The sequence below is a fragment of the Andrena cerasifolii genome, chromosome 3 (genome assembly GCF_050908995.1).
Source record: "Andrena cerasifolii isolate SP2316 chromosome 3, iyAndCera1_principal, whole genome shotgun sequence".
Classification (NCBI taxonomy): Eukaryota; Metazoa; Arthropoda; class Insecta; order Hymenoptera; family Andrenidae; genus Andrena; species Andrena cerasifolii.
The window spans coordinates 2369609-2396050 of NC_135120.1; the positions used below are offsets into that span (position 1 = coordinate 2369609).

The 26442-nt window shown below is 40.2% G+C and overlaps 2 protein-coding genes across 5 annotated transcripts in view; one reads left to right on the forward strand and one right to left on the reverse strand.

The window, feature by feature from the left end:
- The window catches only part of Gcn2 (eukaryotic translation initiation factor 2 alpha kinase Gcn2), a 387266-nt gene that overhangs the window by 47689 nt on the left and 313135 nt on the right, over positions 1 to 26442 (forward strand). The gene's annotated exons all lie outside the window — the stretch shown is intronic.
- LOC143367058 (uncharacterized) lies at positions 5497 to 8302 on the reverse strand. The gene is made up of 2 exons (XM_076808678.1): positions 7954 to 8302; positions 5497 to 5722 (listed from the first exon to the last, which is right to left on the reverse strand). Exons 1-2 carry the CDS (start codon positions 8278 to 8280, stop codon positions 5645 to 5647), a joined length of 405 nt encoding a protein of 134 aa, XP_076664793.1. The 5' UTR covers positions 8281 to 8302; the 3' UTR covers positions 5497 to 5644.

The following is a 26442-nucleotide window of genomic DNA, read 5'->3' on the forward strand; positions in this document are numbered from 1 at the left end:
ATAATACGCCATTTGCGTCACACGCTTGAAAGATCCCTCCATAGGAATGTTGGGGTGCCATCCTGACTCTCCGTAGGGTAGCAGCAGAGGGTAGGTCATCGGCTCAAGGCTGGGGTGGAGGACGCTGATTCTGTGGGTGGTAGCGAGGTTGTTGGCGTCAGCTCTCAAGTGGATAAGGAGGTCTCGCTCAAACGGTGGCTCTCCGTCCGTGTTTTGGAACAATATAGCAACCTCGTTGCAACGGGGAGCATTGTATCGTTGCTGGTCTGAGGAGCGGTCGAACTTGATGGCCATCGTCACTCCGTTGGGGAGGATACCTTTCCGTTTAGCTTCGGCCTCTGCCTCCATATCTACTTGGTACAGCATTTTATGAGCCTTAGCTAATTCGTTATTATCATTCATAATCTTCCCTATGCGATCCAAGACTGTCCTCGTACAACCAACGTTTCCCGCGATGCTTAGTCACTGCCGAGTGGCCTTCTCAGGATCTAAAATGTACAATTGGGTATATTTTCGCTGCTCCCCCATAGCAGGATGCAGAGTCACGGCTCTATGGTAGATCTGCCCGCGAATTCTGAAACAATACGGGCCGTAGCCTCGAGAAGGCTTTATTTGGGCTTCCATGGAGGCAAACGAAAAAGCGCTATTGTAAGAGCGAATATGTTCCATAAATTTCTTCGATTTTGGATCTTTGTAACACATTAGTTTTTGTAATAACATCGGGAAAGGGTGGGAAGAGAGGTATGTCAAATTCACTTTTCCTTTCTGGCAACAGGTCATAAACTTTTTATCAGTAGGTATTTCTCCAAGAAAGTTTTTTGAGCCACAGGAGGAGCACTTGATATTCTTTGCTCCGCAATAATACTCCTCGACTTCGTTCACTCGGCTCCGAATGGCTCTATCTTTAATTTTTTTAATTACTTTTTCCAGCATCTGTCCCTTTTTAATCTTTTTGTCTGCCAACCGGTTAAATTTTTGTGGGATAGTTTCAGTTTCTTTTTGCACATTCTTTCAGTCTCTATTTTTGGCTAGTCGCTGTATTTTCTCTGGTGTCTTTTCACTTGCTCTTATAATCCTCATACGTTCTCGAACCTTGTCCAAATTTTCAATACTTTTCGGTGTGGTTTCACGTCCTCTCTTAACTTTCGCACATTCTTGAGCTTTCTGCAATCTCTCTGCTTTTTCTTCTGAGGTTTCTCTTGTTCGCTTTTCTCTCATGCGTTCTCGAGCTTTGTCGAGCCTTGTATCCGTCTTCATTGGCGTACGTTGATTCAACACTTGGATCTGCTTTTTCCGCACGACATCTCGAACCAAGCATTCTGCGCTTTCCTCTTGAGACTCAGACTTCTTCAACTTCTTTTTTTTTTTAACCCCAACCCCCGTACCACCACATTACTTCTTCTCATCTCCCTCTCTTTCTTATCCTGCGTCATTTCTATCCTTCTGACCCTCATCCTCCATTCCTCCTCTTGTCCTTCTTCCCTCAACCCCTTCCCCTCACTCCCCATTCTTTCCTTTTCCCACCTCCCTACCTTTTCCATCACCTCATCCATCCTCCTACCCCATTCTTCTATCTTCCCTAGCTGCTCTACCAGCCCTCCTCTCCTCATCCCATCTCCTCCTTTCCTCTCTTCATTCTTCCTCCCTTCTTCTTCTATCTTCCCTTTCCTTCTTCATCTCCTCCCTCTCCTTCCTTATCTCCTCCTCCATCTTTCTTCTCTCTTCCCTATCCCTTCTCATACTCCTCATCTCCAACATCATTTCTCTTATCATGCCCTCCAGCAATCTCTCTTCATCCTCTACCTCCTTCCTCCTTTATCTCCTCTTAAACCCTCTCGCCTTATCCTGCTCCATAGCCCCAGTGCCCACCTCTATCTCCATCTTTTTCCCCCACAAACTGTTCAAGCTTCCCGCGCTGCTCCCCACGCTGTTCACACTGTCCTTTCTATTCCTTTCTTCATACGTAATCTTTCCAACTTCTTTTTCTCCCCACGTTTTCGTTGGCATCTCTTCCTTTCTCCTCTTTCCCCTTTTGCCTTCTCCTTTCCCACTTTCCTTGCCTTGTAACCCCTTTATCCTACAACTCTAATCCTTTTTCTCCTGCTCCTTTTATCCTTCACTTTCTATTCTTCGTTCCTTACACTTCTTGCCTTCACTCTTTTTCAAACTTCCCGCCTTCCCTCCAGCTCTTCCCACCTGCTTCTCTCTTCTTCCGCCTGCGTCACCACCTGTCACTCTCTATGCTCCTTCCCGCCTTTCTTAACCTATCTCTACCACCTAACCTCCAATGCCTCCCTTATCCCTCCCGTACCTCTCCCACCCCCTATCGCCGTCCTTTTCCCTTTATCCCCGCCCCTTCCTCGACTCTCCACTACCTTTCATTCACACTCTCCACTCTTCCTCATCACCTCACTCGCCTTTCTTTCCACCACAAACTCCACTCACTCTTACACCCAGCTACTATTCACGCAACCGGAAACGGAAGTCCTTCTACTACATTGTACATAAATACCTGTTTTAGGCCACAGGTGCTATCCATTATCGAATTTTCCAGGTTTTGAATTTTTACGGCATCTTTGGGTGCCAAGGAAACTTCATGCCAAGTCTAAGCGTCGTAGGTCATCGGGAAGTACGAGAAAAGCCTCTGAAAGGATTTTGCTAACAAACGAAAATCTACCTTAAGTGTCTTATTATATAGGATTAACACTTAATCACATTAACTAATACGATAACGTTACTTGCATTATTACTATTTATAATTCACAAATAGATCTTCTGACCACTCATTTTGAATGTCCTTTCCCTTTTGATGCAGCCTTAAACCCTCATGGCCACTAGCAATAAACTTGCGACATTTATTGCGCAAGAAACTTGCATGAGTGTTTACATTATAGCAATTTTTACGCAAGTTCTTGCGTGCAAGTAGTTGCGAGAAAAATCTTGCGAAAGTCCCGCGTGTTTACACTGCTGTAACGTTTCTAGGCGTGGCGTTGACGCGAGTTACAGGATTTCGGGATAGAATTAAAGAAATGAATTTCACGAACCAGAATTCTTCTTAATAGTGTTTATTCACTAAGAACACTGTCTATGTATAACTATTTAACAAAGTTAATTACCTTTTAGTCACTATAAAAAGGTGTAAACAATAGTAACGTAAATTATAAATGAATGACGCTTGGTCGATATAGAACGCAAATGATAGTAAATGACGCTTGGTCGATATAGAACGCAAATAATAACAAATGACGTCTGGTCAATATAGAACGTAAATAATAATAAATGATATTGGTTGATCTAGGTTGCGACTCGTGGTCGGTACAAAGAGAAAGAATACCTATGCAATATAGCAGGAATTGACCTTAATGGCTAGGCAATTATAGAATTGCATCAGATTGTTTGATCTGGATTTATGAGGAGTTAGAATGTTTATTTAGTGGTAGAGAGAGAGAGAGAGAGAGAGAGAGAGAGAGAGAGAGAGAGAGAGAGAGAGAGAGAGAGAGAGAGAGAGAGAGTTCTAGATAAATACTTCCACGGTGCTCAGGAATTGGTTGAAACAACCTGAGATGGAAGATTCACGTTGTCCAAGAGCCGTTTTAGGGGCTACCTAGAATACTCATTAAAAGTGCTAATGCGAGACTTATTCGTTCTCTGAATATCGGAGAGATAATAATCTTCTCTCGGTCGATGAGCCCGTATTTATATCCATTTAGCTCTTCGAGCGCGCTCCAATCACGATTTAGACCGATTCGTAGTTGCACATATCGCAACTATGAATATCTATTGCGTAAGATCCTACAATATTTCTATGATGCGCTCGATCCGTTCCGCAGCCAATCAACCGATCGACTGGCGACCACGCATGCGCTCGGTTTTCCCCCTCTCATTTCTACACTCATTCTCACACTAGTTCCATTTGACACACAAACACTCTTACATGCTAACAGGTGATACGATAACGAAATGTGAAAATTACTCTAGTGCTTGACGGTTTTTTAAAAGGGGCAAAAGGGCTGTGGCAGGGGCTTGGAATTCGTTACACTGCAGTGTTACTCCTGAGCCCTGAGAGTCGGAATCGACTAGTGAAGACGTAACGTGTATATTAAAATGTCAGTACAACAAACAAGATATGCTGCTGCATGTACAGTGTTACTTTTATTCACAAAACAAAAACAGAAAAAAGAATTTGGACGAGACATTGGATATTAAGAAGATGTGATCTTGGAATTCACAAATCATTGTTGTCCGAATTAAGAACGGAAGATCTTCGTTAACTGGACAATTTCTTGTGCATGACAACAAAAGATTTTGACTATCTGTTAGAATTAGTTGGACCGAGCATCAGTAAAACTGACACAAAATTGTGTTGTGCTATTACGGCGAGTGAACGCCTATATTTAACATTGAGGTTTTTAGCAACAGGTAAGAACATTTTATACAATACAAAAATGTATTTATTTGTTTGGATATGATTACAACATCTAGACTTGTAACGTTCAATAGCCGTTACTTATAGCTTCTTGTGCGCTGAAAACAAATCTGCAAACCGTTTGTCGCGGTCACCCTCAGTTTTCGAGAAATTCGATTTTAAAAAAAGCTGCAAATTTTCAACTTTGAACATCTTTTGTGTTAAAACAGTAATAGTTATTCAGTTGCTTGTTCCGTACAAATTATTCTATGAACCCTCGCGAATACAACGATATAAGTCTTTATTTAATTATGAACATTTAAATATGTTTAAACAATGATCAAAGGAAAAAGGACACCCGAAATGCACCAATTCTTGTTGCATTGTTTAAACATATTTAAACGTTCATGATGCAATAATGATTTATATCGTTGTATTCGGAAGAGTTCATAGAATAATTTGACGGAACAAGCAACTCAATAACTATCACTGTTTGAACACAAAAAAGTTCAAAGTTGAAAATTTGCTTTTTTTTTCAAAATCGAAGTTCTCGAAAACTGAGGGTGATCACGACAAACAGTTTGCGAATTCGTTTTCAGCGCACAAGAAGCTTTAAGTAACCGCTATTGAATGTTACACGCCCGAAAAAAAGTTAAATTTTGTCGAATAGAGTTATACAATAACATTCATTTATAATTGCTGCAGGTGATTCATATAATTCATTAATATATCTGTTTCGGATTCCGGTGTGCACAATTGCTAGGATTGTTCCGGAATGTTGCGCAGCGCTGTTTTGGGTCCTAAAAAATAAATATTTGCAGGTGAGTTCTAGTTTAATAACTTTAATAAATAAATGTAATTATTTGCATACGTTCTGATGTTGAAATTGGTGTAATTTCTAAATAGTATACAGCAGTGGATACCGGTTCCAACAGTGGAGGATGAGTTGAGGCTGAAGTTGAGGCGTTCGAATTCACTATATCCGCATTTGAATGTGTTCTTGTCCCGTCAATCTCGGCGATCTGTAGGATGGCGCGCTGGATCGCTAGTTTGAGTTGGCGTTGAATATCCTTTGATTGTGGGCTCCTCAATGCGCTCGCAACAAAATCTCCAAAAATTTGGAATTCGTCCGTTGGTTTGCTCATCACTGCGGCTGCTCTTTTTATCAGATCATTTTTATTAATATCTTCTTTTGCATTTCCCCTGTTGTGTTTCTTCGGCTGCGGCTGCAATCTCTCCTCACCATTTCCTACTGATGCGCAATTTTCTGATTGCGTGCGGCCCCTCAATTTCAATAATTGCTTCCCCGTCTTTTTCCTAAAATTAAGAAATACATTATTAATTTCCAATAGCATTATACCTTAATCTAAAAAATATTTAGCAACGAAACTATTATATATTAAATATTAATATTATGTTTCAGACTCCAAACACACCGGAGGAGTGGCTGAAACATTCGAAGATGTTTGAAGAACTTTGGAATTTTCCACATTGTGTAGGCAAACACATATCAATAAAAGCACCGCCATTGCTGGCAGTTACTATTTTAACTATAAAGGCTTCAATAGCATCGTATTAATGGCTTTGGCTGACGCATCATATAAATTTCTATATATCGATATAGGATGCAATGCACAAGTGTCAGATAGGGGAGTTTTCACCAATTGTACTTTATCAGCCGCTTTAGCAAACAATACCTTAAGCTTTCCGTCTCCAGAGCCTTTACCTGGACGCGAGAACTCAGTACCATAAGTGGTAGTAGCTGATAATGCGTTTGCCATGAAGTCATATTTAATGAAACCATACCCGTTTAGAGGACAGGATGTCCCTAACCGGGTATACAATTATAGACTTTCAAGGGCAAGAAAAATAGTGGAAAATGTATTCGGAATAATTGCAAACTGATTTCGTATATTAAGAAAGCCAATAGTGTTGGAGTCGGAAAAAGAGAGCCACGGCGCCGGGAATCGAACCCGAGCTGTCCGCGTGCTGATCAGTCGCGTTTGCTACCATGGCTACGCCGACTCTCCACGGTCCCTATCTTCCGAACTCCTCATAAATGGACGCCATCTATGGGCCTCATCGCACACCATAGGCCGTTGCCTAAATGCCGGTTGCCTACTACAATAGAACTTGGCCCAGAAAAAAGCTACTTGTATTGTTTCAGCAGTATGTGTATTACATAATTTTTTAATGTCGCGGAAAAGACAATTATATGCACCAGCAGGTAGTTTCGATACTGACGAACACCGTAGAAATGCCACAATCGAATTTAGTAGAATTACAGCGCGGAGCGGCTCATAATTTTAGTACTAATGCAAAAAATGTAAGAGACAAATTTAAAGACTATTTTGTTTCGCCACACGGGGAAGTGCATTGGCAATATCAGAATATTTAAAGACTGTGTATGTACTACTTACAAGGGATGTTCGGTTACCCGAACACATCGATTTTTTAAATCCGTGCAGGTTTGTAGAGGACCCGAATAGAAGTATCAGGCAATTATTCGTTCGTACCCGTTTTCGATTCTTCAGGATGAAAACATCCCTTAAAGGCTAATGTGTGATTTCCTAGTTTCCTGTATATCTTGGTAAATGTAGTAGATATAAAAAATATATATTACAATGGAAACTTAACGGTTCTTCATGCTGTATAAAAGTATGCAATCGAATTGTTTAAAATTTGTGGTGGGGAACATTTTCGTGTTAAATTACAAATTTTAAACAATTCGATTACATACTTCTATACAGCATGAAAAACCTTTAAGTATCCATTGTAATGATTTTTTTATATCTACTACAGTTTCCAGATATACAGGAAATTAGGAAATCACACATTAGCCCTTACGGGATGTTTTCACCCTGAAGAACCGAAAACGGGCACGAATGAATAATTGCGTGATACAGTATTTCCTCTTACGGGCTCGGTTTGGTGTACACTATACGGATTTTTCGCTATCCCCACCACTTCTGTCTCACTCTTGTCCGGCGAAGGCGAGAGCGAGATGGAACGAGAGCGAGCGAGAGGCATTGAAAGCGATCGAGGACCGTACGAGACAGATGACGCGTTGATGTTTTGTCTCGCTCCGTCTTTCGGACGCCTGACCCTCTGTCCTTTGCGTGCGCGATGGTCGCATGCGCTTACCGTGAGCCGGGCCTGCGTCAAGATTTTGCGAAGCGGTTTTCGTGCTCATGGTAAGCGCTTGCGACCATCGCGCACGCTCGCTGCGCACGCAGTATTCCATCTCGCTCCCCCCCCCCCCCACCTTCGGCCAGAAAGAAGCGAGAAACGAACACTCGGAATTAGGGCTCTGTTGACGATACGGGCTCAACGCCGGTCCCGACCAGCGAGCCACTAACGAGGAAATACTGTACTTCTATTCGGGTCCTCTACAAACCTGCACGGTTTCAAAAAATCGATGTGTTCGGGTAACCGAACATCCCTTGTTATTTGTGTTGTAAATAATAAAATAAACTGTCTAAAGTCTACCGTCTTTTTTAGCCAAAGTCCCATTCTGTTAATATATAAAAAATATAAACAGTACTTACCAAGTTGTCTATTGTTGGTGGATTCGAATGACCGTACGAAAGAAATTTCAAGGCGCCGAAGTTTTTCCATGTGCTCTCGTACGTCGTGTCTGTTCCAGCGCCGCTTTTTTTGTATACCGTTTTTCTCAACTCTTGGTTGAACTGTGTTCTTAAATTATGTAATTTCCTGCTTATTTCACTGTACGTTGTATTAAATTTTTTCGCCAATTGTTTTTTTATTCTATTTTTATACACTTCGTTCTTAACGGCCCACAATTCGGGATATAATTCCCACTGGGAAATCAATTCCTTCACTTCCTCTTCCAACCAATTTTTGTTACCCGGCATTTTCTTAACAGTTTTGGCCGAACGCTTTATTCGAAATTGGTTATTAAATAAATGAGCCTCTTAGTTTTATATTTTAATTTTATTTAGCGGCTAGGAAAGAATGTCTTTCTATGACAGTATATCGAACAGAAGTGAGCTCTTCTCTAACAACGGACTGTTTTATCACCGTTGCCAGATATTGAAACAAAAAGACGCTCTACACACGTATCATTATCTTTTACTATATTCAGGTTTCCCTGAATATTGAGTCATTTTTGCTTTTTAATAATTATAGTAATCCAACACACTTTTCGTGAACTGACTCTCGTCTCGGGTTTGTCATTAACGTTAACTTCGAAGACATGGGGGGGGGGGATGATTCGGAGGTGGGGCAAAATTTCCTAAATGTAGGCAGAAATCTGCGTGCTGGCGGTGCCCTTCGAAGACACGTGTGCCCGAACGCTCCGTAGCGCCGGTACCCTCGGTGGCCAGCCGGAGCTCCACGGAGGGGCCACCACCTGCGGGCGCATGATCAGGGTTGCCCGAAGGTAGGTGTTCCCCCTCCACTACAAATAGTTTGCAGGAATCTATTTCCTGGTAACACTGCGCACGATCACGAAACCCGAGGAAACAGTCACGCTCAGGCGTTCCGAATGTCCAGATCCAGATTAATAAACTATATATTATTCACCCTACATAAACTGGGTAGACTCCGCCTTCATGGAAATGGAAAACCACAAATTAACGAAGGTGCGAACGGTTTCAACAAGCGAAGTTCCGGATAGCGGGGCACAGTTTATTGCTTGAAAAACGTAGGGGAATTTGTTTTTTTAATAAAACTATCACGAGAGGACTAAGGAACTAATGCATAATCATATTTATACAGGGTGTCCCAAAAATGTCGGAGTTCCTTGAAAGCTAACTCAGGGGGTGATTTGAAACAACTTTTTCCTCAGCAAAAATATTGTTCAAAGCTTCGTTAACAAGATATTAACCAAAACCCCTGACCACTCGGAGCGCGCGCCTTCCGCCCGAGCTCCCGTTGTAGCGTTGGCTACGCGGTAGGCGGCTGCGCTTGTACTACGAAGGTAAGAACAAGCAAGTCGGCATGCATCGAAGGAAACCGCGTTACACAGTTTTTTTAAAGCAGAATCTTAAATAATAATTGTTTGAAGTGAGAGAACAAGAAATACGTAAATTTCATTTTCAAATAAGGCATAAACGAAAAGGTACTGTAACAGAAAATGTACGACAAGTGATCGTAATTCGTTATTGAGGTAAAAATCCGTAGTTTAATCACAGCCAACATAACTAAATTTAAAAAATAATATTAGGTGTATGAATAAATTCTTTCAGACTGGATTTACATAATTGGTATAAAGCAACCGAATTTCTATCACAGTGATATTCGTAAGTTACCAGAAAAATGGCAAAATGTAATTAACAATAATGGAAATTATTTCGATGATTGAGTTGTTTTCATGTCTTTTAAATCAAACTGTTATGAAACCCTAAAATCGAACAGAATTTATTTCTACACCTAATAATCACCAATAAATTAAATAACACTCACGCCTACGAGCATTCCTTTCCTTCCTTTCCTTCCTTTTCGGAATCCTGTGTCACTAAGTAGGTCACTGTGCCGATCCTGGTCATCAGTGGACGAAAAGATTTATGGTAGGGTTGCGCCCACTGCTCAGCTGATCGCAGGTATACGACACCACCCGAAGGTAAGGATCGCAACGTCAAGTGCGTCCGGGTTAATGTACCGAATATTCACTTCATTGCACGGCCACTAACACTGATCACTTAATTTACTTTTCATGGAACGTGTTGTTCCTACGTTATAAAATTGGTAACCCCGAAAGGGGCCGATTACTGTTAGTTGAGCAGTTGCTCGGTGTGACCACCCTTAGCGTCTATGCACGCATTGCGGCATCATTGACTCCGTTGAGAATAATCTTGACGCCAAACGCCGAATCGTACCCTCACTGGGGGTTTGGATGTGCGGGTATTCCCGTGCAAACGCTCGCTCAGTAGCACTTGCGTTCCCGTTGTTCCCGGCATATACCCAGAACATCGCGTAATATTCTTGAGCGGTGAACATTTCAGGGACGAGATTGCTAGCTGACTGACAGGATTTTTTTCCAAGCAACTTCCTCTACCCCCAAGTAGTTTCTCTCGTTCCATTATGAGTTAACTCCCACCAGAACAAGAGGCTTTAGGTAAAAAAAAGCCAGCACATTGTCGAAACACACGTGCTTTGCAGAAGTGCAACGAACGACCCATCCTACACATTCACACAAGCACACGCTCCGTCCTTTTACTACCAATGTATCCGTTTTCCGATACCCTGAGTTCACGTCTGACGTGAACTCAGGGTATTGGAAAACGGAAACTGGAATGGTATGCCTTTTCTGCTTTATAGCAACTCAAAGACTTTCTGTTTCTATTCTTTTCGGGCCCTGTCGAACCGAAACACGTGGTGTCTGCTGTCTATCTCGAAGCAACGGGTACATCGGCAGTAAAAGGACGGAGCGTGTGCTTTTGTGAAAGTGTAGGATAGGTCGTTCGTTGCACTTCTGCAAAGCACGTGTGTTTCGAAAATGTGCTGGCTTCTTTTTACCTAAAGCCTCTTGTCCTGGTTGGAGTTAACTCATAATGGAACGAGAGAAACTACTTGGGGGTAGAGGAAGTTGCTTGGAAAAAATCCTGTCAGTCAGCTAGCAATCTCGTCCCAGAAATGTTCACCGCTCAAGAATATTACGCGATGTTCTGGGTATACGCCGGGAACAACGGGAACACAAGTGCTACTGTGCGAGCGTTTGCAGGGGAATACGCGCACATCCAAACCCCAAGCGAGGTTACGATTCGGCGTTTGACGTCAAGATTATTCTCAACAGGGTCAATGATGCCGCACGGTAATGATATGGGTAGACCCAGAGCCGCGCGGAAATTCAACTAACACCAATTTTTATAACGTAGGAACAACACGTTCCATGAAAAATAAATTAAGTGTTCAGTGTTAGTGGCCGTGCAGTGAAGTGTATATTCGGTACATTAACCCGGATGCATTTGACGTTACAACCCTTACCTTCGGGTGGTGTCGTATACCTGCGATCAGCTGAGCACTGGGCGCTACCCTACCATAAATCTTTCCGTCCACCGATGACCAGGATCGGTACAGTGACCTACATAGTGACACCGGTTTCCGAAAAGGAAGGAAAGGAATGTCCGAAAGGGTGAGTTTTATTTAATTTATTGGTGATTATGTGGTGTAGAAATAAATTCTATTCGATTTTAGGGTACAATAACAGTTTGATTTAAAAATATTGAACAATTCAATCATCGAAATAATTTCTATTATTGTTAATTACCTTTTGCAATTTTTCTGGCAACTTAAGAATATCACTGCGATATAAATTCGGTAGCTTTGTACTGATTATGTAAATCCAGTCGGAAAAAATTTATTTATACACCTAATATTATTTTTTTAAATTTAGTTATGTTGGCCGTTATTAAACTACGGATTTTTAACTCAATAACGAATTATGAGCACTTGTCGTACATTTTCTGTTACATTACCATTTCGTTTATGCCTTATTTGAAAATGAAATTTACGTATTTCTTGTTCTCTCACTTCAAACAATTATTATTTAAGATTCTGCTTAAAAAAAAACTGTGTAACGCGGTTTCCTTCGATGCATGCCGACTTGCTTGTTCGTACCTTCGTAGTACAAGCGCAGCCGCCTACCGCGTAGCCAACGCTACAACGGGAGCTCGGGCGGAAGGCGCGCGCTCCGATTGGTCAGGGGTTTTTGTTAATATCTCGTTAACGAAGCTTTGGACAATATTTTCGCTAAGGAAAAAGTTGTTTCAAATCACCCCCTGAGTCACCCCTTTCAAGGAACTCCGACATTTTTGGGACACCCTGTATAGCCAAATGTAAAAAAACTCAAATGTTTTGAAATTATATTAGAATAACTAAGAAGAGTAGAAATCGGCAGTTTGAAAAAATGGTATCTAATATGGAACATTTGTTACTAAAAATGAATATTTAAGTAGAAGATTCAAATAAACAAATATATATAATTTTTGTGAATTTGTTCCTTTCTACGTCTCCTACACGTTGGGACGTGAATAATACGTGTGATTTCCCACATTCTTCATGCGCGCACTGAACAAAAAAAAAACATAATACTGTGTTTGTAACATAATATTATAAAATATAACATAATATTATAATATAGTCGTATTATGAAACACTGAACATGTTCCATATTGCACTGATTCGATATGCTCCATATTACATACACACATGTTCCGATAAGAATTTAGGAATTATACTAAGAAAGGAACGTTTCGAACCCGCACACATCGATTTTGATTAGACTTCGCAGTTTTGCAAAATAGGGAAACACAATTGACATGTCTTTTGTGTTATCGGCAATCATCGACCATGTTGAAGGGGTGAAAGCAGCCCCTAAAGTTGTAGTTGAAAACATATTTTCTGAAATATCTCGAGAAATATTAGGCGTAGAACCAATTGTTTTCTTTTGAAATGTGAGTTTTTCAAAACGAATCCAATCCCTTGCCCAATTTTTAGAAATTTTCAGAAAATATGTTTTTCACTATGTATTCTTTTGTATGGTTTCTAGGAAACTAATATGAAGTTTTATATCATGTTTTATTCAACACAATGTTATAATATTTTTTAACCTAACAATAGGAATTTTTGTACCTCTTCTTATGAACATTGAAGGCTGGGTTTTTCACCACCTAAATATGCAAACGTACCAAAATAAAAAAAACACGTATTTGCTGGATATCTCCTAAAGTATTGTAGATAAAATTTTTTTTACATGGAATTGATTGGTTCGAGAGGGCCAATTTATTAGCGCAGACGATTTTTTCTTCGATTATTATTTTAAAATATACGATGGTCAAGTTCGTTTTTTTTAAAATGAAACTATTTTTTCTTAAGAGATCAGTTGATAGTGCGTACCAAAACAAATTCAACATGCTTTAATGTAGACACTTTATTTCTTCTGGTTTTTGAGATATTGCGCTTGCAAATTTACTGATTTTCCCTGGAAGAAAACCCGCTGGAATAGCAAGCACCGGGGGTTGTCTTGCTGGCGCCACGGGTGGCCTTGCCTGTTGAAACAGATACCTACCTGCCAAAGGTCTACGCCAGGAATGGCAGGCCCAAAGACTGGACAATTCTTTTCCGTCAGAAATGCTAGGTAGGTGCATCTGCGGTATCGAGAAGCGCACTATTAATGTTTTAAAATGTCATAAAATTTACTTAGAGTTTGTACGCAAAGAGAAGTAGGAAAATATGACTCAATTTTCAACTTCAATAGTCTTTTAGTTCGCACTTGTTTCTACGCTTGGGTAGCCGGTTCTTTTGGGAGGGATGCAAGTCCGATTGGTTAGGGTTAGGAGGTGTGAAAGTTGCTAGACCAGATTGTATTAGAACCAATCGGATTTGCATCCCTCACAAACGGCTGTTCTCTTGAAGAGGCCATCTTCACAGCAATACCTCCTCCCAAACGCCCACCTTCTCTCGCACGGAATACGTCAACGCATGCTTTTGTTTTGAAATTCGAGCGCGTGTTTAGACACGAGAGATAAGCAGGTCTGATTGGTTAGTTCAGGACCAATCGAACTTCAAGTCCACTGTCTCTCGCACGGAATATGTCGACGCGTGCTTTTGTTTTGAAATTCGAGCGCGTGTTTATACTCGAGAGATAAGGGATCCGTCTTTAATTTGAAGGTAGGACGCAGCAGGCGGGACTACGCGCAGCTTTGGGTAATTCATGGCTTAGTTGGTTTCGCCAGGTAGCAGACGAGAACTCAAGGTATCGGAAAAGGGAAAAAGGAAACAGGATTTTTTTCTTTATAGCAACTTGAAGACTTTCTGTTTCTTTTCTCTTCGGACCCTTTCGAACCGAAACACGTGGTGTCTCCTGCCTACCTCGAAACAATGGATGCATTGGCAGTAAAAGGACGGAACGCGGACTTTTGTAAAGGTGCACGATAGTTCGTTCGTTGCACTTCTGCGAAGCACGTGTGCTTCGAAAATGTGCTGGTTTTTTTACCTGACGCCTCTTGGCCTGTGGGGGGTCAACTCATAATAATGGAACGAGAGAAACCATTTGGAGGTAGAAGAAGTCGCTTGGAAAAAATCTTGTCAGGCAGCAAGCAATCATGTTGCAGAAATGTTCTCTGCTCAAGAGTATTACGCGATGTTCGGTGGGACCCCCCGAACAGCGGGGACATTTGCGCGGGAATACCTACGGCTCCGAACGCCAAGTAAAAATTCATTTCCACCAATTTTTATAACGTAGGAACAACACGTTCCATGAAAAATAAATTAAGTGATCAGTGTTAGTAGGCGTGCAGTGAAGTGAATATTCGGTACATTAACCCGGACGCACTTGACGTTGCGACCCTTAACACGACACCCTTGGATGGTGTCGTGTACCTGAGATCAGCTGTGCACTCGGCGCCTTTGTTAATGACCAGGATCGGTTCAGTGACTTAGTGACACAGGTTTTCCAGCTGCACGTAAATTTCCGAAAGGGTGAGTTTTAGTTACATTATTGGCGACTATTATTTTTTAAATTTAACGCAGGCTATGACTTATTTCCGGCGATAATTCTCCATAAGTAAATTTTTCTTCGCAGTTTTTAAACGGACTTATTCATTATCAATAACAGTGTTGGCCATTATTGAACTACGGATTTTTATCACAATAACCAACTACGATCACTTTTCGTTCGTTCCTTGTTGCATTACCTTTTCGTTTGTACGTTATTAAAAAGGACATTTACGTGTTCCTTATCCTCTCACTCCAAATAATTATTATTTTCAATTCTTCTAAAAAAAAAAAAAAAAAAACTGTGTATTCGTCTTTTTACGTTACACGTGATTTTCATCCATTTATCCTTTATTCATTATTCAGTTGAAATGGTAAACAAACCAGGGCAAAAGGTTAAATGTTTTGTTACGTCTTTTTCGTTTGCCATTCTACGCAATTTTCGTCGATGCATGCCGCCTAGCTTGTTCGTAGTCACAGCGCAGCCCGGCGCGCGGCCACGCTAGCGCAGGAACTCCAGCGGAAGGTTAACGCTGTGATTGGTCGGGCTTTTTTCTTAATATCTCGAAAACGAAACCCCGGTTCCCAAAACGGTTAAAAACTTTTCGATGTCTTTTTGCATGAGGATATTGCATGTACCGGGATGTCCCTCAATTCTGGGACACCCTGTATTAGTGATTCTCCAGGGAGTGATCGGAAAATATGTCCGCATTTTCTAATGGTCAATGCCATTGTTCTCCTAAATCGGAAATAGGGAGAGCAAGTAAATAAATAGGAAAAGAAAGAGATACTGCTCGCACTTAATTGGTGCCTAGCCCCACCACCGTTTATCTGCGTAATTTTTTCTATTGGGCGAAGCAATAACATCTACCAATTGGATTCGACATTGGGCGATTGTGCCCGCCGATTTGTGAGTTCCGCTTTAATGGTGGACACATTTTCCGATCACTACCTAGAGGATCATTAACGTCATATTAATTAAAAAGTAAACAAACGCGTTACACACGTGCAACTGTGTGCAGTGAGTTATATGAGTACGATCTGCGTCTTTTTTTTTTTGGTTTGAGAGTGAAAAAGGAATAACAGAAAGAGAAAATTTCTTTATATAAAAGGTGGCAGTACATCAGTACTGCGGGGCGTAAAAAGAAGAAATTGACATGAAATGGAACAAGAAGTCAAAAAGTTGATATTGAGGTTAATGCAGGTTTCGGTTAACGTATTTTGAATTTCTTAACTGTGTTCAGCGCAATAAGTGAAGCTATAACATGCAACACGTTTGACGGTAAAATAACAATCGCGGACTCGGCTTCATGTTGTTGATAAAATGTGAAAAATGTGATCCGAGAAGGATCAAATCCACTTGTAAACGACAAAGCATACGACATTAACAGAAGAATGATTTTTGTATTTAAATTATTGGGAATGAGGTATACAGGGTGTCCCACTAAGGAATGGACAGCGCGATATCTCTTAAAGTATTGTCGATAAAAATATAAAAAAAATAGGGAATTGCATGGTTCGAGGGGGCCCATTTATTAGCGCGAACGAATTTTGTTTTCGATTATTATTTTAAAAGATACGATGGTCAAGTTCGGTTTTTCAAATGGAACTATTTTTTTTGAAGACCTGAGCTGATAGTGCGTTCCAAGACAAATTCAATAAGCTTTAATGTATACACTTTATTTCCACTGGTTTTTAAGATATTGCGCTTGCAAATTTACTGATTTTCACTGCAAGAAACCCCTCTGGAATGGCAAAAACCGGGGCGGTCTTACTGGCGCCACGGATGGCACTGCCTGTTGAAATGGATACTTACCTGCCAAAGGTCTACGCCAGAAATGGCAGGCCCAAAGGCTGGACAATTCTTTTCCGTCAGAAATGCTACTTAGGTAGGTACATCTGCGGTATCGAGAAGCGCATCGTTACTTTTATTTCGCACTTGCTTCTACGCTCGGATGGCCGGTTCTTTTGGGAGGGATGCAAGTTGGATTGGTTAGGTTAGGAGGAGTGAAAGTTGCTATACTAAATTTCAACCATAGGGAGCAGATTGTATCAGAACCAATCCAACTTGCATCCCTCCCAAAAGAACCGGCCATCCGAGCGTAGAAGCAAGTGCGAAATAAAAGTAACGATACCTACCTAAGTAGCATTTCTGACGGAAAAGAATTGTCCAGCCTTTGGGCCTGCCATTTCTGGCGTAGACCTTTGGCAGGTAAGTATCCATTTCAACAGGCAGTGCCACCCGTGGCGCCAGTAAGACCGCCCCCGGTTTTTGCCATTCCAGAGGGGTTTCTTGCAGTGAAAATCAGTAAATTTGCAAGCGCAATATCTTAAAAACCAGTGGAAATAAAGTGTATACATTAAAGTTTATTGAATTTGTCTTGGAACGCACTATCAACTCAGGTCTTCATAAAAAAAAAAAAATAGTTCCATTTGAAAAACCGAACTTGACCATCGTATCTTTTAAAATAATAATCGAAAACAAAATTCGTTCGCGCTAATAAATGGGCCCCCTCGAACCATGCAATTCCCTATTTTTTTATATTTTTATCGACAATACTTTAAGAGATATCGCGCTGTCCATTCCTTAGTGGGACACCCTGTATAGCCATGGAGAAGTTTTGCGGTTTGATGGATTTGCCAAGGCCGATTTTTCAATCTATGTACGACAAAATCTGTAAGAACACTTTTCATGCAGCAGAAACGGTTTGTGAATATTCCATGAAAAATGCAGTTGCAGAAGAAAAAAGAAGTATTAAAGAGGAAAAAATGAACCAGGTTTAACAGTCTCGGGAGCTGGAACTTGGCAAAAACGTGGCTTTACAGTGGGAAAGTCCTCGATATACTGACGCAATCTGCATACTGTAAAGCTTGTGAAACCTGGAAAAAAATTAGTTCTATTCCGGAATATGCACTGTGGAAAGAATCTGACGATGAACATTACAGTGCGAACCATGAAGGATCATCGGGAAAGATGGAAATTGATGCGATGAAAGAAATGTTTTTGAGGTCGGAAACAAAGTATAATATCATGTATATGAATTACATTGGAGATGGAGACTGCAAAACCTTCGAAGGGTTACTTGATTGCAACCCTTATGAAAATGAAGTTATCACGAAAAAAGTGTGCATCGGCCATGTCCAAAAGCGCATGGGAACCCGATTGAGAAATGTGAAAAAGAAAAACAAAGGTCTCGGAGAGCGAGGCAATTTAACAGATAAACTCATAAATGAGTTATTTATTTATTATGGCCTGGCTGTTACACGAAATGCTCATTCCAATTCGTTCGGAATTCTGGTGCGCCTGGTTGCAGGCAAAGGCGAACAACACTTTGGACAACTACACATACACTGATCCTCTACCTCAGGTCGTATAAGATGCTATCCGCCCAGTTTACGAAGATCTCACCTCGGACGATCTTCTAAAAAGATGCGAAGGAAGTTTCAATCAGAACAATAACGAGAGCTTGAACGCTATGATTCGGTCGATATTTCCTAAAACCAAGTTTTGTGAGAAGAACACAATTGATTTTGCTGCATTTGTCGCTACCAGTTTATTTAATGACGGCTATAATAACATTCTTTTGATGATGCAATTGATGCAATTAAGTACTGGGCGGAATTGTTTTAACGTGTGTCACGTAATCGACAAGACACGAGTAAGTAATACAGACATGAATGCACTCGATATTGCCAAAAATGCGCGCCAACAGCTCAAAGAGGCTCAAAAAGAAGTCATCGAAGTATGGAGCTGGAATAGCTGACTAGTAGTAATTTTCAAATATTTTAATTTTATCAGTGAACAAACTTTAATGAAAATTTTAAACGCGTTTTTCTCGAAACAACATTTTTTCAACCTGACCCAAACTATATCTCCGCAACCTTTCATCCAATTTACTTATTCTTTTTTGTTTTAAGTTTAAAACACTATTCTCTCCAATGTAGCATAGGATTTTATTGATATTTCAATTATTCGACTTTTTAAAGCATTTCAGTGCAAATTTTTACGCAAAAAATTAAAGTCAATACTTCAAACTGCTACAATTTCCAAAATAATTCGAATTTTGAGAAAATCCTGCGCTACATGGAAGATAATATATTCCAGTTTATATATCTCTTTTGTATTTCCTTCTCAGATAATCCAGTCATTCCCGGGAGTGTGGGTCAGTTTCTTATGCAGTGCTCCGAAAAGACATTTTGTTCACCGCCATTTTGTAAAATTTTCCGTACAAAAAAATTTTTCTAGGAATATAAAGATTGTTTAAAAGCTACATAAAAAAATCCAAGTCCAATATTTGTATTTATACGAACAAAAAAATCACAAACTTTTTAGTGGTTTCTGGGTGGGGTCCCCCCTTAATAGTAGACTCCACGTCGCGGGACGTGACAATACCAATGGAAGATAGTCTCACTGCACATCCGCAAACACTCTTATGGAATGATGAAAAGTATCTTCGTATTGCACCAGTGTAACATCCGGTTGCCCGGAGACAATTGAAGGCTGGTTCTCGAGAGGAGAGCGGCGTCCCCTCGAGTATAGGATTGGTGGGGGGTTCGTTGGTATGGAGTGACGGATTTAAATCCAGCTTTTAAACTCAACAATGCTTATTTATTTATCAACACTTAACTCTAATAACAGTAATTAATAATAACATGTCTTATTACTACTACGATTATATATTTCTATTTTTGGGTTTTTATGGTATTTTGGTTTTTATGTTAATTTTTGTTTTGTGGTTAAATATATGTATACGTACATGCATTGTTGCAGTGTATGGCCGCTTCTCGTCTCCGGGGCGAGCTCGTACTCTTGGCAATGCAAGCTGTAAGATGGTCGCTTCCGTCTCCGGGGCAAGTTCGTTACTCTTAGCTATATCTGCTGCTAGAACGGCCGCTGCCGTCTCCGGGGCGAGCTCGTTTCTGTTTGCAGAGTTTTCGAATGCCCGCTGTGCTGCGTGCGCCTCATTTTATAGTATGAAATATACTATAACATTTGTTTCTCTAATATTCGCTTTGTTTATAATTTATGTATAAAGATATGTACAATGAGCCTGCGTGGTAATATAGAACGGTTTTGTGCGGTAACGTAGATCGGTTCAGTTTTACCGACGATCGGTATTTAGCGGTTTAAGTCCCGTGGGACGTTACGCCAGGATAAGCAAATATACCACACAGTCTATTTTTCGATGAATATACAGAGGAATAAAACTTAATCACGATAAGAAAAATGAACGGTTTTGATATTTAATAAGAATTTTCACTTCTAACGCGTTAGAATTCCACGCACTGATTTTTTTTTAATGGAATCATGTATTTTTGAACACCTACGATTATGGTCCTTCTCAAGGATTTTTCAATCACCATAATGATTCAAGGTCACGGACATAAAAAATAATGAAAAATGAAAATTCATGGTGCCTGCTTCTGAAACGAAATATTTTCAACTTCAAGTTATGAAAATTCATTCATAAGCGTTTGGGCGAAATGTGTTTACATTTACGTTGACACCGTTATAACCAAACCCAAAGTCCCGCCACCATGTTTTGCCCTTCTTTCGTATTTTTAATTATAATTATTATTATTATTATTATTACGTTATTATAATTATATTAATAATTTAGGGATTGTAAATGTACCGGCTTTTCCAACTAACGGTAATTTGGTACAATTTGCAATCAAACCCGATTTACCGGTTATGTACCGGTATTTTTTTAACCAATTGAAGTCTAAGAGCAAATATTACAAAGAAAACATTTTTTTTACGTGAATACGTCTTTAAATTTACTTCCATACAGGGGGGCATTTTTGGAAACCCGATGATAACAAAATTGGGGGATACAGTTTGGCATTGCAGCTCTGAATCTATGGTATATATCCGAAATCCAATTACATGACTCGATAGCCAAAGAATCAAAGAATTTGTTGCCCTAAGTTAGTATCGTGATGCATTGCTCGCGGCGGAGGGGGGGGGGCGCTATTTTGTTCATGTTTTCGCTGCGTCTGGAAACTTCCGTGCTGTATAACTTCTGACTCGGCGAAGCTACGACGCTTGTTTTTTGTTGCAATCGACAGCTAGTGTCGAGATCTATCGATTCCCTATATACAAGATTAGCAACGAGTAGTTACGCTGAAGGTATATCTAGGAAACTGGTTTCCTAAAGTTAAATAATATTTTATATTGTTTGACGATGTTTAATAATGTTTAATAATGTTTAGTAAAATAAGTGTATACTTGTACTGGCTCGTGTTCCAGGTTTTTATACATTGGATACAAAAAGCAAGAAATATGATAGTAATAAGAGTATGGGGATCCTAACGCAGATCCTCTTAGGGGAGCGCGGGGACGGGGGGAAGTGTGGGCGCGCGGGGGAGCGCGGTGGGGGGAACTTTGGACGCAGAGGGAGCGGGGAGTAGAAGATTGGTTGCGTGCGCGTCAGCCGCGGAATGGGGGAAGCTGTAACCGTGGAGGGGATCAGTCCTAACCGAGCCGCTGCGGAGACCTGTCTAGATCTGGTCCGCCGCTGGAAATTTTTCAGAGGGAGGGAATTATCCATCCATGAAATTTTTTCAGATCCAGTCTGCCACCAGAAAATTTTCCAAACCAATATGTAATATCAGCAGAAATTTTCCCCTCTCCCCCACACCGATCTGACAAACCATGTGTAAAGTAATTTTATTTCCATATCAATATACGACGGAAATTTTTTTTCCGAACCAATATGCAGCAAGCATTTTAATGCTAACAATTTCAAAGCGCCGCAGCGTAACGCGCGATCACGCGTAATTTAAGCCTACTGAGACAGCCGCACGAGATGATATCATTTCCACGACGCGAAGCACACATGAACGTAGTTTATAATTAATATGAAATAGTTCGGTACAACATTTCTTAAGGTTTTGGATAAGAAATTCTATTAATTCACCGAAAGCGTGTTATACATTTTTATAAAAATACTGATATATTATGGCATATTAAAATTATCGCTTTTTACTTTGAATCTTGTTCATGAATATTCGAATTTAATTAAAATAAAAATTTGTTTACGTTTATTCCATGGATTTTGTTTCATTGATAATTTTTAATAGCAAGGCTCCATAATTGGGACAGCATCCGTAATAGGGACACATATCCTAGGTGGTGAGGTGAGAAGGAGGATGACGGGTAAATAAAATTGCGAAATAATATACGTTTAAGAAATATATATTGTTCCAAATAAGAAATATTAATAATAATAATAAATAAAAGAAAAATAAAAGAAAAAATAATATAAAATATAAAAAACTAATACTAAATGTCGTCGGGGGGTGACGGCGGCGGCGTCAAGTTCCTCTCGTGTGGTTCAGGGGACGGCGACGGCGGCGATGCGGGCGACGGTGGTGGCGTGAAGAGCTCTGCGACCCACTCGGGGCGGCGGCGCGACGATGGTAACGATGACGATGATGCCAGAAGCTCCCCCGCGAACCGCCATGGGAGCGACGACGGTGACGGCTGTTGGGGCGGTTGCAACGACTGCGGCCTGCAAACATCTATCCATGGGGACGACTCTGGCGTTGGGGGGCGCGGTCACCGTAGCGGTCCCAATTGCCGGTAAGACACCCATGGCTGCCGCAACCGTGCAACCATCCATGAACCAAACACCATTCCCGATCGCCGCATTCTTATATCGCGGGGTGCGTCCTCCGCAAGCAGCCGCGCCAACAACGCCATCAAAATCATCGGCATCATCGGCTGCTGGTTCTAGAACACATACACAAACGTTGATGTAATATTAGTACATCAAATGCAATGCTAAGTATTACATACCTGCGGAGGTGAAAGCAATGGCGGAAGCGAAGGCGAAGGCGGCGACGAAGGCGAGGACGGCGACGAGGGCGAAGATGGTGACGAGGGCGAAGGTGGTGACGACTCCCAATTGGGTGGCGAGGGTGGCGACGCACAGTGGCGAATTTGGCCGAAAAGCTGGCCAAAAATGAATCTGCAATTCCCGTGCAAATTATTAAAATATTTTATTGTAATATAACTCTAAGAAGCTAAAAGTATAATTTTTTAACGTTTAATGTTTAATTTGTTGTTTTAATTATAATTGTATTATTAAAAATATTAAAAGTATTGTGGTTTGTAGTTTTTTGTCAAATAATTACGCAGTCATTACTGAAACATTAATATTTGTATATATTTTAACATTATTACATTTGGTACATAGCACTGATGATCAACGAGATGCTTTTCTTGCGGAATTTTAAACGTTATGATTACTAAGTGAGAGCTCAACCGCAATTTTGTCACTATTAAGTTCCGTCTTAGTTTGACTCGCATAAATATCTGCTGAAAGTGCTACCTGTAGGTGAACAGTGCATGTTTTATGTATAAATGAGTTTCATTGCGCGTTGTAGCATACGTCACTTCTGTAAATCTTCCCGAATAGACCTTTACTTCCGAATTTCTAATTGCACAGTATTCAATTATTTATTGCAATGCAATCACTTGCCTTCACTCCGATATATAATATACAGAATAATATAACAGTATAACGTTAAAAAATATAATTTCAAACAGAATTATTTCTCTCGTATTCAGAGATTTCGCAGTCAATGTCACCTGTTATAGGAAAAAACTATTCCTACTTTTTCACTATATACGCAAAATTTTCTATTCTCTCCCACACTCGCTCAATTTCTTTTCACAACATATATACACGCAGAGCAACATATGCAAAATAACATAAAATATATATATATATACAAAAAGAGAGATATTTAAAGAATAATGCCGAGTAACAAAATACAGAATGATATATAATGCATATGTAAAGTTAAAAAAATAAAACTTCAATCGGAATTATCTTCCTTGTTTTCAGACATTTCGAAGTCAATGTCGCTTGGTAGATCAAAAAACTGGATAACTTCCGGTGAATACTTCTTCATTCCTTTTCCAGATAATTTCCTCAAAGAAGTTATATAGGGATCTGAGGATATTAACAGATTATGAAAAACATCCTCCATAGTTTTTTGTCTAGAAAACTTCCTTGAATAAAGCTCCCTGTATCGCTTCACATCTTTATGACGAGCTTCTTGCGCTTCTTCTCCTAACTGTCCTATTGGAAGGAGAGCGTATTTAATTATTTCTGTGCTATGAAATAATATTTTGTGCACTGTGGTAGACATCGGATACCACGGGTATAGTTCAACAAATTTTTCGGCAGTTTCTAAACAGTACTTCTTAAAATAGTCCGGTTTTATAGAGTATGTACTGGAGATGGTTAATAAAATAACGCGGAAACGTTTTATAATTTCTTCATTGACGTTAGTGATTTCCGCAGTAGTCTCAGCGTCTTCAAAAAATCTCCGGGCAGTATTCCCGTCATTCGAATTACCATATCCTGCTTTCACTTTGTCGACGATTAAACCCATCTGCGATTTGAAACGGGCTTGTATCTCTTTTTGGTTGACTGCTACCTTTTGTTTTTCCTCGTTTCCGCGTGCTTGCCATTTCAATAACACTAATTTATAGGATACGTGCAGAATGCACTCAAAACACCGTATCCATGCGTGCAAGGGCGATATCCCGAATCGTAATTTCGATTTATCCTCGATACTTTGGTTGCTAACTAATTCAATGTTATTAAAATCCTTTGATGTTAAGCCACATAAGTAGCATCTCTGCGTGGACAGATTTTCTGAGACTGCGTTGCACACCTTCCCATCAATCATGGTGAACAATAACTTGTGATGCACGGAAATACGAGAATTAGTAATTTCACTCACAGTTGGAGTTAGCGCTTTGATTTGATTTTCAATCTCTGTGACCTGATCTTTTATAATAGTCGTTGTCTCGTGTATAAATTGGAGACGAATAGGTCGACAAAACCTGGGAGAAGAGGGCCGAGGATTTTGCCACAACACTATTTCCTTGTTTGTGTTCAGGTCTCTCGATACTAATCGTATAGGTACAAAAGATATAACAAACATACTTTCATCGGACACGCTCGGATCTTCAGATTTTTGTTTAAACGCCCTTAAGCCAGACGTTCCATCACAACCCCATTTGGAGATTAAGTGAACATCGCTCAGTTGCTCAGGTCGTAAACTGTTCACAACTTCTTCTTGACATTGTAATAATCTGTTGACAGTATGGTTCAGCAAACATTGCAAAGGTACTTCTGCAATTGACTCTCCAATACTGATATTTTCTGGATAGCACAATTTCTTGGTTGCAGTAACCGCTTCATAATTTGGATATAGCTGACTGCCGTGTGCCTTAGCTGCATTTCTAATTACATTGTATTGAAATTTTGTTAACTTCGCTTCCACTGTTAACGACAAGGCTTCGTCATGTGTAAATGGTCTAACTACACTACCTGCCTCCTTGTATGCTTCTTTGTATTTCGAAGCTCTTTTTGGTGTAGAAAAGACAATGTCTTTTATGACAGTGGCAGTGTGCACTTTGCCTTCTCTTCTAAATTCCATGTGAGCACCGTAGCTCAGCTCCTCCGAACTAAACTGAGATCGAAGTCCTTCGGTTTTTCTTCTTTTAGATCTCTCACTCGAATCCGAAAAATCAGTGAATGGTCTTCCTCTTCTAATGTCAACTCTGTTTATAGGGAATTCAATACTGCCTTCCAACCATGACTGATTCTTCTTAGAAAAACGTTTGTGACATCTTTTAGATATAACCCATTTTGTTTTAAATTGTGACACAAAGTGCCACAAAGCTTCTTTAATTTCCTTGGGAAACTCACAACTACCAGTTGCTTTTTTCACTTCTTCGTAAAGATGCTCACATTTCATTTTATAATTTTTCGACGTGCAGTTTCTTAATATATTTACAAGCTCATTTCTACTAAATGAGACATTTGTAGATTGCGAAGTTCCAGCAACTGGTTCCATGTCGATTTACCACATAAACCACGCACAACGTAATTACTTTGCCACCGCGCTACGTGTTGCTAATTTCTATCGAGATTCTCGCTATACTGACTTGTGGCCCTTGATGATGGACGTAGTTAGCCCCAAGAATTAGATTTTCCTTTCAGTGGGAAAACCCAGGTTCTTTAAAATAAAAGCCAATGTTGCCGCTTGGCAACATGGTCATGAATACCTGGATGCCGATTTTTTCGACCATAAGGACGCATCGGCATCTGCGTTATGCCAGCAATTGCTTGGAATCAATTTTATGATTATACCTGGCTTACGGACGCGGTGCAGTTGTTTGGGGGAAAGCACGGATAACGTCGCTATACATATTTAGTGACTCGTGTATATGCAAAGACTGAATGGATCGGAAATTATACTCGTATCAGTGTACACAAAAATGAGAATATTTACCAAAAGGGCAATTTGTTGCAAAAAACTGCAACGGGGTCTTAAAGTGCATACATTGAGCTTTCATTTAAAAAAAAGAATGGTGCTTGAGCTCGCTTGAGTTGTAACTTTTTGCTTAAGAATAAACAAAAAATGAATATGCTTTCAGTACTTGTTTATAAGAACTTTTACAGACTTCACATTTAAAACAATAATAGTGTATATGATACTACACCACAATATATAATGTTTATTTTGATAGCTGGACTCGATAATCT